The sequence below is a fragment of the Palaemon carinicauda genome, chromosome 21 (assembly GCF_036898095.1).
Source record: "Palaemon carinicauda isolate YSFRI2023 chromosome 21, ASM3689809v2, whole genome shotgun sequence".
In the NCBI taxonomy this organism is placed as follows: domain Eukaryota; kingdom Metazoa; phylum Arthropoda; class Malacostraca; order Decapoda; family Palaemonidae; genus Palaemon; species Palaemon carinicauda.
Window position 1 is genome coordinate 106,179,604 of NC_090745.1, and position 14,928 is coordinate 106,194,531.

General features: G+C 39.3%; 1 protein-coding gene across 9 annotated transcripts in view; it reads right to left on the minus strand.

The window, feature by feature from the left end:
- LOC137615393 (uncharacterized) overlaps window positions 1-14,928 on the minus strand; it is a 326,176-nt gene that overhangs the window by 12,698 nt on the left and 298,550 nt on the right. For all 9 annotated transcript variants that reach the window (XM_068345226.1, XM_068345224.1, XM_068345227.1 and 6 more), the window contains 2 exons: window positions 9,162-10,607; window positions 48-163 (listed from right to left, as the gene is read on the minus strand). In XM_068345226.1, the coding sequence (XP_068201327.1) occupies window positions 48-163; window positions 9,162-10,607 (1,562 nt within the window). The remainder of the gene's footprint in view (window positions 1-47; window positions 164-9,161; window positions 10,608-14,928) is intronic.

The window sequence follows — 14,928 nt, forward strand, 5'->3', positions numbered from 1 at the left end:
AAAACCAATAGTGATTATGATTTCAACAAGTTGAGTAACAACCTCACCTTGGCAGCTTTCCTTTTTGATATGATACAGGTACATCAGATGACCTCTGCTTCAAGTTCTTCATTGATTGTGACCTTCTAAGAGTAGACCTATGAGTTTCACTTGACTCCTTTCTCTGTTTAAAGTATAAAAGTATATCATATAAAGATGTTCGTCACTTCTTGCAAATTTTTGTTCATGAAACTGCATCAATGGAATATTGGTAAGAATTAAGAAAATTTTCCTGTGCAAAATAAACCAAGAAATTCTTGCAGCTGCACCATGTATATATAACTTTTGCAAGAAAAATAATTAGGAATGGCTGTGTCCTTTAATATAAAAACCTAATGGCAAATGGCAATTAAGATACAACTACATGCTGGCAATAATTAATACTGCTGGATTAATGATATATCCTAAAAAGGTGGGAATGTATTGAAGATGAACTAGAAAGAAAAATTCAGTTTCCCATATATATATATATATATACAGTATAATAATCATAACTAATGCATATTTTCACTGAGAATATACTTTATACAGTATTGCAATATTACCGTAAGTATTATAGCTAAAAAATTAAGCATCACAGAAATAACTAGTTTCTAAAATATGTAAATGAGAGAGCCCTTGAAACTAAAAACGATTTGGCCGTAGCTATATATATTGCATTCAATTTTCCCAATGTTTGATGCACTTAATATAAAATAACTTGTATACGAATTAATTTCCTGCTATTATATGCTAGTAAATTTCAAGTTCAATTACTGTACTCCAATGGAAAACATAGCTACTGTCTAAAATTTTGCCCAAAATCTAAAAAATGATTGATGATTTGCAGTCACTATAACTTACAAGAGCTGCATCAATGAAACATTAACAGAATTAGCATGTCATTGATGCAAAACTTTTTAACCCTTTTACCCCCAAAGGACGTACTGGTACGTTTCACAAAAGCCATCCCTTTACCCCCATGGACGTACTGGTACGTCCTTGCAAAAAACTGCTATAAAAAATGTTATTTTTATTAATAAAATAAATTTTTGAATATACTTACCCGGTGATCATATAAGCTGTCAGCTCTACTGCCCGACAGAAAAACCTAAGGACAAAATACGCCAGCGATCGCTATACAGGTGGGGGTGTACATCAACTGCGCCATCTGTCGAGCAGGTACTCAAGTACTCCATGTCAACACAGAACCAATTTTCTCCTCGGCCCACTGGGTCTCTATTGGGGAGGAAGGGAGGGTCCTTTAATATATGATCACCGGGTAAGTATATTCAAAAATTTATTTTATTAATAAAAATAACATTTTTCAATATTAAACTTAGCCGGTGATCATATAAGCTGATTCACACCCAGGGGGGTGGGTAGAGACCAGCATTACATGTTGACATTATTATGAGCTAAGTATTTTGTATTTCATTTTAGCAGTTATTCAAAATAACAAACATAAAATAAATAAGTACCTGGTAAGGAAGTCGACTTGAACAATTACTCTGCCTTTTTAAGTACGTCTTCCTTACTGAGCCTCGCGATCCTCATAGGATGCCGAGCGACTCCTAGGAGCTGAAGTATGAAGGGTTGCAACCCATACTAAAGGACCTCATCAAAACCTCTAATCTAGGCGCTTCTCAAGAAATGACTTTGACCACCCGCCAAATCAAGTAGGATGCGAAAGGCTTCTTAGCCTTCCGGACAACCCAAAAACAAAATAAAACATTTCAAGAGAAAGATTAAAAAGGTTATGGAATTAGGGAATTGTAGTGGTTGAGCCCTCACCCACTACTGCACTCGTTGCTACGAATGGTCCCAGAGTGTAGCAGTTCTCGTAAAGAGACTGGACATTCTTAAGATAAAAAGACGCGAACACTGATTTGCTTTTCCAATAGGTTGCGTCGATTATACTTTGCAGAGATCTATTTTGTTTAAAGGCCACGGAAGTTGCGACAGCTCTAACTTCGTGTGTCCTTACCTTCAGCAAAGCTTGGTCTTCCTCATTCAGATGGGAATGAGCTTCTCGTATTAACAGTCTGATAAAATAGGATAAAGCATTCTTTGACATAGGCAAAGATGGATTCTTAACTGAACACCATAAAGCTTCAGACGGGCCTCGTAAAGGTTTTAAATAGAACTTAAGAGCTCTTACAGGACATAAGACTCTTTCTAGTTCATTTCCAACCATACGATAAGTTTGGAATATCGAACGATATTGGTCAAGGCCGAGAAGGCAGCTCGTGTTTGGCTAGAAAACCAAGTTGTAGAGCATGTAGCCGTTTCGGATGAGAATCCGATGTTCTTGCTGAAGGCATGAATCTCACTGACTCTTTTAGCTGTGGCTAAGCATATCAGGAAAAGAGTCTTTAAGGTGAGATCTTTCAGGGAGGCTGATTGTAGCGGTTCGAACCTGTCTGACATAAGGAATCTTAGTACCACGTCTAAATTCCAACCAGGTGTAACCAAACGACGCTCCTTCGTGGTCTCAAAAGACTTAAGGAGGTCCTGTAGATCTTTATTGTTGGAAAGATCTAAGCCTCTGTGACGGAAGACTGATGCCAACATGCTTCTGTAACCCTTGATAGTGGGAGCTGAAAGAGATCGTTCTTTCCTCAGATATAAGAGAAAGTCAGCTATTCGAGTTACAGAGGTACTGGTCGAGGATACGGATACTGACTTGCACCAGTTTCGGAAGATTTCCCACTTCGATTGGTAGACTCTATGGGTGGATGTTCTCCTTGCTCTAGCAATCGCTCTGGCTGCCTCCTTCGAAAAGCCTCTAGCTCTCGAGAGTCTTTCGATAGTCTGAAGGCAGTCAGACGAAGAGCGTGGAGGCCTTGGTGTACCTTCTTTACGCGTGGCTGACGTAGAAGGTCCACCCTTAGGGGAAGTGTTCTGGGAACGTCTACTAGCCATCGAAGTACCTCGGTGAGCCATTCTCCCGCGGGCCAGAGGGAAGCAACTAGCGTCAACCTTGTCCCTTCGTGAGAGGCGAACTTCTGCAGTACCTTGTTGACAATCTTGAACGGAGGGAATGCATATAGATCTAGATGTGACCAATCTAGTAGAAAGGCATCTATATGAACTGCTGCTGGGTCCGGGATTGGTGAGCAAAATATTGGGAGCCTCTTGGTCATCGAGGTTGCGAAGAGATCTATGGTTGGCTGGCCCCAGGTGGCCCAAAGTCTCTTGCATACATCCTTGTGGAGGGTCCATTCTGTTGGAATTATTTGTCCCTTCCGACTGAGACAATCTGCCATGACATTCAAGTTGCCTTGGATGAACCTCGTAACTAGTGAAATGTCTAGACCTTTTGACCAGGTGAGGAGGTCCCTTGCGATCTCGTACAATGTCAGAGAGTAGGTCCCTCCTTGCTTGGAGATGTACGCCAAAGCCGTGGTGTTGTCCGAGTTCACCTCCACCACTTTGCCTTGAAGGAGAGACCTGAAGCTTTTCCAGGTCAGACGTACTGCCAGTAGCTCCTTGCAGTTGAAATGCATTGTCCTTTGATTCGAGTTCCATAATCCCGAGCATTCCCTACCGTCTAATGTCGCACCCCAGCCTACGTCCGATGCGTCCGAGAAGAGAACGTGGTTGGGAGTCTGAACAGTCAGGGGAAGACCCTCTCTAAGGTTGATATAGTCCTTTCACCAAGTCAGACAAGACTTTATCTTTCCGGAAACCGGGATAGAGACCGCTTCTAGCGTCTTGTCCTTTTTCCAGTGAAAAGCTAGATGGTATAGAAGAGGACGGAGGTGTAGTCTTCCTAGTGACACAAATTGATCCACGGATGACAGTGTCCCTACCAGACTCATCCACAGCCTGACTGGGCAGCGTTCCTTCTTCAGCATCTTCTGGATGGATAGCAGGGCTGAGGGTTGATCGTCTTGTTCAGCAACGTCCTCATCAGAGGGTTCCTCATCCGAATCTGATGAGGAAACGGCAACGGAGTGGGCAACGTCTGACTCGCTGAATCCGGTCGCACTGGTGGATGCGTGACGGAGCCGGACGCAATATCATGGCACTGCTGCACAGTCTGTGAACTGTCAACAACCATGGGTGCGCGAGGAAGTACAGCGTCAACCCGAACTGTCTAGACTGTCTGGGTTGTGCAGTCAACACCCTACCGGGTTGCTGAGGTTGACGCACTGCGTCACAACAAGTCACCTCTGCTGGTTGTTGAACGTCTTCCTAGTGACATACTGAACGTCAACAACCACCTCCGAGCGTCGCTTAACGTCAACGTGCGACTGGCAACCCACACTGGGTCGCATCGGTGGAGGAACCACCTCAACTGGCAGACGCGAGTAGGATACCTCAGCGTCAACAGGGCGCACAACCAACCGGTTGGAAGGTTGTTGGCCAGAAGGTTCTTCTCCGCATTTAAGTCCTCTATCAAGGACACAAGCTTGGACTGCATGTCTTGCAGCAAAGCCCATTAGGGTCTACGGGAGCAGGTGTGGCAACAGACGGGGTTAGCGACTGAGGCGGAACCATTTACCATCCCTGGAAGCCTTGTTATGTGTGACATAATAGAACAGCAAAACTTCAAAGGCTCGACAAAAGTTGAGAAGTTGACCTGTAAACAACTTGGAGCGTCTCCTGGCTAGGCGCCAGGGCGAGTCTACCAGAATTGAGAAGTCTATCTGGGCAGAGGCATGAACTCCCAAGCCGAGAACTTCTCTCGTGTCCTATCAGACTCTCGCTCTATAAGCCAGTTTAAAAGAAGGGAAATCAAAGGCTGTATCCCTAAAACTCCTCCTGGTGCAAAAACCAGTCGCCTAGCCAACGTAACGCTCTCTAGGAGAGCGAGAGAGCACTAGCTTAACAACAACGGCTTCGAAGTAGCTAGGCCTAGTGTAAGCTCTGACGTTTAGGCGAACGAGGAGCAGCAGTTACAAGATCCGGACGAAGATCCTTAAAAAATTATCATGATTTAATTAAAGTCCATAGGAGGCTAAGCAGCTTAAGGCTCCTCTCCAAATGACAGAGTCCTCAAAGGAATATCAGTAGGAGGGAGAACAGCACTTTCTCATCTACAGGAACCTTGTCCGATAAAAGCTAGGTTATCTCAGTGAGTCTCTCACTGGTGCATTAGTAGCAGACCAGAAGGCAACGTCATGTAACTGCTTGACAGTCTGTGAACTGTCAACAACTGAACTGTCAACCACAACAGGTGCGTGAGGACATACAGCACTGGTGCATTAGTAGCAGACCAGAAGGCAACGTCATGTAACTGCTTGACAGTCTGTGAACTGTCAACAACTGAACTGTCAACCACAACAGGTGCGTGAGGACATACAGTGTTCACTCGAGACTGCTTTGACTGTCTATACTGAGCAGTCAAAACAACTCTAGAATGCGGAGGTTGACGCACAGCGTCAAAACAAAGCAACTTAACTCCACCCTCCTGTTGTTGTGGTAACTCGCGAACGTCAACGGAGGGTTCCGTGCGTCTGTGAACGTCAACGTGCGGCTGGCAGGGTACACTGCGCATGGGTGGTGGAACTCTCACAGCCGGAGAGCGGGAGAAGGTAGCCTCAGCGTCAACTGAACGCACAACCGTGGTTGGTTGTAGGCTAACGGGTGCAGCGTCAACCTTCTCCGCACGATACTCCTGCATTAAAGATGTTAACTGTGTCTGCATGGTCTGCAGCAAAGACCACTTAGGGTCTACAGTAGCAGGTGCGGCAACAGACGGTGTTACTGCCTGTTGCGGTACCGCTTTGCCTCACTTAGGAGGTGAGCAGTCGTCGGAAGACTGCAGCGAGTCCGAACTGACCCAGTGGCTACAACTGGGCCGTTGGACTTGCGCGGAAGGGACCGACTTGCGCTTAATAAGCTGCGAGACCTTGGTCCATGGTTTCTTACGAGAAAGCTCTTCCGCAGACAAGAAGTAAATGGGCTCTCTCGTCTTTGTGTGGGTGGGGCGATCTTGGGTAGATACGCCCGAAACCACGGAGGGAAACGTCTGTTCGTTGATCAAGGCGTGACGAACCCATAAGTCGTTCGACATTACTTCTCCCCTGGGCTTGGGAGCTTGCAAGAGGTCCCGGACTAGGTGAACGACAGGCACGAACAGACGAACCCTCGGACGCAACACTGTAACACTTTGCGCATATCACTTTATCACTTCGATTTTCTGTTTTGCACTTATTTCATTGAAATCGAAACTTTTACTGATTTCTACCTGAAACACGCAATTCTACCCTTCATTAAAAGGTAGTAATTGCGAAAACAGTCGTATAATGCAGCTCATTAATACTAGCAAAAACAGAAAACATATAAAGATAAAGAATTCAGTGGCTGGGAAAGAGACTAAACACTAGTTCAAATAAACTACGTTTACAAACTCTCACCGCACATAGCCTGGGGACAAGAATAAAACCCTAGAAACGTTTTACCTTCTTCCCCGTACAGCGACTAGGGAGGAGAGTAACACGAGAACAATGTTACCCGCTTGAACGGAACGTTTTTTCTCCTCTCTCTCCCTCCGTCTCTATCTCTCTCTCTCTTTCTCTCTTGATTTCGCACCTGAGAGAAGAGCCCAATTATATATCGTCAAAAAAACATGTTATTTGGCTAAAGGAAAAAAACTGAAAGGTTTTCCAAATAAAAAGTTCCTTTAATTTAGAATTTAAACCATTTAAGTTAAGAAAGAATGAACGAAACGTCAGAATCGATTTACTCTTACTGCAAAGTGAAACCGTGATACACTCTCTCTCTATCGTAACGATAGAGCGCATGTTGAACGTCCTGAACGTCAACAACTGCGTAATCTAAAAAAACTAAACGTTAGTTCATCTTTGAAAACAGTACGAAGACTATCAAAGAAAATCTTTCATAAAACATTAAATTTAAAAAGTTTTAAATTCCTTAAAGGCTAAATACGATATAACGGGCTCAACGTTGATTAACTTCGGTTCCAAGTTAGGACCGCCTACTATCAGGAAAGGTCGCATATAAACAAAACATAAAAATTTATTTTTATATGTTTATAATAAATGGAAAGTTAATCGAAGAGGCCTAATAAAGGCGGAGAGATATAAAATATATAGATCTATAACGTGTTAAGCAAAATTACTAAAAACCTAAACACACTTCCGTCTAAGGGAAGGGTCGGCCATTTAAAAGTGAAAGAGTCCATACTCTCTTTGTCACCATAATAAAATCTATCCAAAACGAGTTCAAGTTTTGAGATGAAGATAAAACCCCTGCATAGCGAAAGCTCAAAACTAGAATAGTGTACTTCACCAAATAGTTGTGAAAACAAATCCAGTTAGTAACAGCGTATTTAGTAGGTCTTGCCAGTGGCACGACAGAGAGAAAATTGGTTCTGTGTTGACATGGAGTACAGTACTTGAGTACCTGCTCGACAGATGGCGCAGTTGATGTACACCCCCACCTGTATAGCGATCGCTGGCGTATTTTGTCCTTAGGTTTTTCTGTCGGGCAGCAGAGCTGACAGCTTATATGATCACCGGCTAAGTTTAATATTGAAAAATCTTTTTTTCATATTTTTTGATAATTTTTTGAGAAAAGTCAAGAATTTTCCAAGAGAATGAGATCAACCTGACCTCTCTATGACAAAAATTAAGGCTGATAGAGCAATTTAAAAAAAATATACGGCAAAATGTGCTGGGAAAAAAATAACCCCCTGGGGGTTAAGGGTTGGAAATTTCCAAATAGCCTGGGGGTAAAAGGGTTAATATGGTAAGCTTATAATTGAAAAACAATCATGAAGAGGAAGACTATTTTTTCCCTTTTTCTCTCCCAATTTTTTTTTCCCTTTTTCTCTCCTAATTGGTAAGTACACTACAATAATTATCCACTGCTACAAAATATTTAGTGTATGCTGTAATACAATTCATATGTTGAGTAAATCGTAATGCAGTTCTATTTTGAAAAATTTCATCTTGTAATTAATCATATATGAATATATTAACCCATTTAAAATCAATTTTTGAGCTACCTAATTGCAAAAGAGAAGAGTTGAAATACTGGATTAATGGTATAATAATGCTTTCTTTATATGATATTTTGAAAAGAAACATTACTTTATTGAGCATACTTTTAAGAGTATTTTCAATTAAATAAAAGAAAAGAAAAAAAACGTCAATAGCCTTTGAAGTACTGTAGAATTGAAATAGTCTAGGCTAGGAGAGCAAGCATTTATAAATTTTACCAACACTGCAGCAAATTCTTATGAATAAAAAGGCCTACTATAATTGAAAATAAAGAATCATAACAAAATTGATTACTTCAATACTTACTGTGAATTTATGTGCTACAGTATAACTATTGAAGTGTAACCTGTACAACAAATTTAAAATAAGATAGTCTACCTTGTATGTACAATAGTCCCTAGTTTACGTGACTTTCCCATGTGATGTCGCCATCTTAATCTTCAAAATACTCTCTGGTCACCAAGCTGAAGTCATTCAGAAAAAAAAACATGTAACCCATATACTGCATGTGGAGAGGAGAGTGGTAAATCTGTGAATTCCAAGTTAAGTAATGACATGACCAATTTTGTAGTAATGACATGACCAATTTTGTTATACAAATTTTATACGACCCTTCCCCAGACCTAATTTTCTGAATACCATATTCAAAAGGATATTTGGTTGGTGATAATAACTATAAGGGGACACCCAAAACCAAGGACAACTAACTAAAACCACTAGAAAAAGATACATTATCTGAGAGAAAATATAAGAACAACTGAAAAGCTTGGGTGACGACAAACTTGAGTAAGAAGTCTACAACAAACTGACTATACCATCTGAGGACACTGAGATTACAGGGTATCGTACATAAAGGGCAGACTGTAATACTGTATTCAAAGTTGCTTGTCAGGAAACACCCTTTATGAAGGTTAAAACACATGAATTCTGGAGTTAACTGAAATAAGTTTTCTACAATAATTTTGAAAATTAAAAGAGTTGTGTATCAAAATGTATCATAGAAAAATAACCACACTGCAAGGCCTGGGCTGCATGGAATTATATTTGATGATATTTTCCTAAAAATGTCTTTACAATACAGTGTACAGTACTACACAAATTATACTTGCCAAGGAAGTTTTGTTTAGCCATAGGTAAAGAGGACCAAAGTTAGATTTACACACTTACTCTAAGTTTGGGGATATTAGGTCTAGACTTCATATTTGGCACTGGAGTGGAAGTTCTTTCTGGCTCTGGATTCTGGCTTTCATCTATCGTATTGTCCGTTACTTGGGCATTATCATAAAGTTCCTTTAACTGCCTTCTTTCATGCACTGATTCCCGTATTTTCTCTCTTCTTTGATTATCAATATAATTTAAATCACTCTGGCTTTCTGAAAGCACATTAAGTTGTAGTTCTTCAGGTCTAACATCAAATGACTGATCCTGTTCAGGTAAATTCAAGTCACAGATGGACAGTACAGTTGCATCAAGATTTGTGTCACCAGGAGATGGAGCCCTTGAGCTTGTTTTCTCAAATTCTATGTGCTCTGACCCTTCCTCAGATCTTGCCGTTTCATGCACATAACTATCACCCGAGTGGCGTTTTACCCTTTCTAAGTTACTCTTGCTTCTTTCAAATCTATTGTTATGTGGCCTTTCGTTTTCATACACATTATCACTTCCTTCCAATTGAGTTTTCCAATTTTCTCCTAAAGTTCTGTCGGAAATTTGCTCACAACCTGCATTTTTAAGCATGCTTGCATTAGTATTGTGAGAACCTAGATTACCAATTGACTGTGATAACTTCTTTTTTATTAAAGGAGACGATGGAATATTTACATTCTTTACGTTCTTATCAGCAGCACTATGTAATCTCTTTGACTTCCTGCTCCCAGAACCACTTTTTCTAACTGCTAAATCCTTATCAAAACTATGAGCACGAGCCATTTTTGGATTGCCTGAGTGAGTATTTTTTGCTGACCTATGAGTATCACTATCATTATGCACACCTCCATCACCAGATCCATATAAACTTAACATGTCTGTACTGTCAAGTAGCATTCGATGTTGATTCTCAATACTTTTATAGTGAGTGTTGTAGTCTATCTCACAAGCTGGTTTTTGACTCTTTATTCTTGACATTAACGAATCCATCCTAAGTTTTCTCATTTCTTGGCTTAGGTCTGAATGCATGACATCTCTATTATCAGAGTCTTCCCGTGGTGCCAGAGATTGTGTGGACAGTGCAGTCTGCATGCTTTTCTGGGAGAGAGGTTTTAATCTCCTTGGGCTCCCCATCACCTGTTTCTGTTGTGGCTGTGATGGCAAGGGGGAAAAATGTGATAGAGGAACATCAGTAGGAGATAAGCTACTAACACTTCTTGAAAGATGTCTGGCACTCTCAAAGTTACTGTTAATCACTTTACTGCTAGCTTGTCTGTTACTTGTAGTGATTCGTTCAGTATTGTCCTGGTCAAAAAAGTTTTCTTCATTATGGCCTAAGGCAAGTGGTTCAATATGCTCCTCAGCCAAGGAAAAGTAATCAGAGTGAGCACTACCATCTCTGTCTGAACTCCGACTTCTTCTACCAAGTTTGGCAGATCCATTCCGTAAGGGGACTAATGATTCTGCCTGTAAATAGGAAAAATCAAAATTAGCAACAACACTGAACTCTTAAAAACGTCAGATGTCAAAATTTCAGATAAATAATGATGGTCAGAGTGCTGCTTTGGAAGAAATACAAGTTAAAAAATATAATTTCAGACATCAAAAAGTCTGGATAAATAACGTAGATCGGAATACTGCTTTTAAAAAATAAAAGTTCACAAAATTATGAAGTCGGTGGTTCTAAGATGTTTGAAAACTTCTAGAAGTGTTGTTCAACAATCAACTTTCTGACTAGACTAGTTATAGATGCTATAATCCAATTACTTGGTTCTGGCCAAATCTCAACAATTTAGTGATGTATGACACCAAGACATAATTCAACGAGACAATTGTATGTGCATCAAAATCCATTTACATTGAAAGTATTTTTTTTAATATAATTCTAGTTGCATACTTTTAAAGGCATGGGTTTTATACTTACATTCAATTTTATGGAAATTCAATGTAAATGCTAATTTCTTTAAGTGGCATACGCTTCCAGTATAGATAGTATTGCAACTTCAAAAGTAGGCTTAAGTAATTATAATTATATGAAAGTAAAATGACAGATCTTGAGGTTCAGGAAAACTGGCTAACTTACTTGTGATTGATTTTGCGGTAAATGTAGCAATAATTACAATATTTATATGACAAAGTGGTACTTAAACCTACAGACTTTTAAGCCAAATTTAAAGGTACTGTATATGTAGAGAAATTAAAGGGAGTCTTAACAACTTTTTATATAAATTACAAGATTAAAGTTGTACAGTATAATTGCTTAATTTTCTTTCTTTGGAATAGTTCAGACTTACAACCTATGGATTAACTGCAAAAAGATAGAGGTTGAAAACTTGGTTTTTACAAGTCATTTCATAAAAGTCAATTAATCGCAAACATGCCTTGTACTATATTAAAAAAAATTCTCATAATATAAATTTTCAGTTTGACATACAGAAGAGGATAGTCTATTATGCCGGAAGCATTTAAAATCCATAGGTAAATATTACCCCAGCTTTGCTGAATCCAGTTCTCAAAGTGCCTGCAGCTTAACCAACTGTTTGTTGTATGAGTTGCAATGAAAGAAAGGGTCCCTTGCAAGCTAAAGAATGAAAGCAAGACTTGTAACAACTTAGCCCCTCGGTAGTTGACTACCTTCTCTCTAGTAAATGAAAGACCAATTATACTTAAGAATATCAAAACAAATATTATGCATATATATGATTAATTTGGTTGTGAAGAAACAGATACTAATCAACTGTTACATTACTTACTACTTTAAAACAATCTATAATCCAAATTTCATGTACCTGTATCACCAAAGTTATATGTGAAGACAAAAGTCTCTGTTTAATGGGCAAATAAAGACTTGTATACAGTGATCCCTCGCTACTTCGCGGTTCGACCATCGCGGATTCACCACTTCGCGGATTTTTTCATAACGCATGTATATACATATATCGCGGATTTTCCGGAAATTTCGAAAATACCGCGATGTGACCGATGGTGCGAGATTGGAGAAAGTAAGGAAAATTGAATCATGATTGATTTTCAATATAAATGAAACTTTGAGGAGCAACAAAGATATCATTTGTTAGAGAGATAGAGAGAGGTAAGGAATGGGAGGTAGTGAAAAGTAGCCCACAGAGAGAGAGAGAGAGAGAGAGAGAGAGAGAGAGAGAGAGAGAGAGAGAGAGAGAGAGTGTGTGTGTTGTTTTAAATGTAATAAACAAAAAAATTTGATAGGTTATAACACATTGGTGCTTATGTAATAACTGTATACTGTAGACGGTTTGAATAAGTAAAGAAATGGTATAAACGATACTTTGTTAGTGTATTCGTACACTCTCATGAGCGGCAGCTAGACGTCAGCTGATCTAATCACAGCCAAAAGTAAAACAATAAGAAGTCGACAATACTCTCGATTTTTAAAACACACCCGAAATTTAAAAACAAAAGTACACGCTTTCTTAATGTGCAATTAACTATTTAAAGAGTAGCAATTTTCTAGAATAAAATGAGGTTTCCCAAAAAATAGTGGTTTGCTGATGAAATCGGATGCCGTATTTTTAGCAACGATTGAAATGGATGTAAACTCGGCATAATTTTTTCGTTTCGTATTTAATTGACACTAAGAAAACTAATTTTAGTTTCTTCATCTATATGTAAGTATTGTATAACACAAAGAGAGAGAGAGAGAGAGAGAGAGAGAGAGAGAGAGAGAGAGAGAGAGAGAGAGAGAGAGAGAGAGAGAGAGAGAGAGAGAATGAATCAGCTGTTGTAATGGAATGCCGTGTTTTTGTTTCGTGAGAATTTCATCGCCACGACTATAACAACAACATACTGTACTGAACTTTACAATATTATACAGACTACTGTAATATGATAAAGTAAAATATTTGTAATAACCTATTTTATATGAAATGGGGTTATTTTTTTTGTTTAAAATTTACATTTACGTACGTAAAACATCTCTCTCTCTCTCTCTCTCTCTCTCTCTCTCTCTCTCTCTCTCTCTCTCTCTTAAATTGTTTTCCTGCTTTACTACTTATGTATGATTTTATATAGATACGGTAAATAATATTTGTAATAACATATTTTCTAAAAACTTTTACTGTAATATCATTATTTATCACTTTCATCATGCGCGTTAAATGCCTTCGTTTGTTTACTGAGCGTGGTTGTTTACTGAGCGTACTTTATGATGCCGTCGTTTCAGGCGGCGTCAAAAAGAAAAAAATTTCTTTTGGAAGTCCTAAGAAAAATTAAGTAAAACATTGGTGATAACAAAATCAACATACTGTACTGAATAATCAATATAATCGATGCAAAAACTAACCTATACACAGATGTGTAAATGCGTTTGTTTCTTCATTATGATCAGAGATAAACTAAACAAAACATTGGTTGCCATTTTTTTATCGTGCTTTTTGGCGTGTTTAGGAAACGCATCATATAAAATCGCCTTTAATATTTGTGCCTGTTTTGTGTTGTCAATGGTACCAGTAGATTGGGTCTGTGCATGTATTGTACCACTATATAAGGGTAAGGGAGATGTGCATGAGTGTTGTAATTCAAGAGGTATTAGTTTGTTGAGTGTAGTTGGAAAAGTGTATGGTAGAATACTGATTAATAGGATTAAGGATAAAACAGAGAATGCAATCTTGGAAGTACAGGGTGGTTTTAGAAGAGGTAGGGGTTGTATGAATCAGATTTTTACAGTTAGGCAGATATGCGAGAAATATTTAGCAAAAGGTAAGGAGGTGTATGTTGCGTTTATGGATCTGGAGAAAGCATATGATAGAGTTGATAGGGAAGCAATGTGGAATGTGATGAGGTTATATGGAGTTGGTGGAAGGTTGTTGCAAGCAGTGAAAAGTTTCTACACAGGTAGTAAAGCATGTGTTAGAATAGGAAATGAGGTGAGCGATTGGTTTCCGGTGAGAGTGGGGCTGAGACAGGGATGTGTGATGTCGCCGTGGTTGTTTAACTTGTATGTTGATGGAGTGGTGAGAGAGGTGAATGCTAGAGTGCTTGGACGAGGATTAAAACTGGTAGGCGAGAATGATCATGAATGGGAGGTAAATCAGTTGTTGTTTGCGGATGATACTGTACTGGTAGCAGACACAGAAGAGAAGCTTGACCGACTAGTGACAGAATTTGGAAGGGTGTGTGAGAGAAGGAAGTTGAGAGTTAATGTGGGTAAGAGTAAGGTTATGAGATGTACGAGAAGGGAAGGTGGTGCAAGGTTGAATGTCATGTTGAATGGAGAGTTACTTGAGGAGGTGGATCAGTTTAAGTACTTGGGGTCTGTTGTTGCAGCAAATGGTGGAGTGGAAGCAGATGTACGTCAGAGAGTGAATGAAGGTTGCAAAGTGTTGGGGGCAGTTAAGGGAGTAGTAAAAAATAGAGGATTGGGCATGAATGTAAAGAGAGTTCTATATGAGAAAGTGATTGTACCAACTGTGATGTATGGATCGGAGTTGTGGGGAATGAAAGTGATGGAGAGACAGAAATTGAATGTGTTTGAGATGAAGTGTCTGAGGAGTATGGCTGGTGTATCTCGAGTAGATAGGGTTAGGAACGAAGTGGTGAGGGTGAGAACGGGTGTAAGATTGATTGATTGATTCAAAGTTTTCAGGCATCCTGACATCTGAGGTCATTGACGCCGGTAACATTTAATTTATGTATACAAAAATAAAAGATAAAATAAAATAAAAAATAAAAGAGTATTCAATTAAAATCATAAAAATTGAATGTCATAAAAGTTAAATATTTTTCAGAAGACCTGCTTCTGAAATAAATCTAA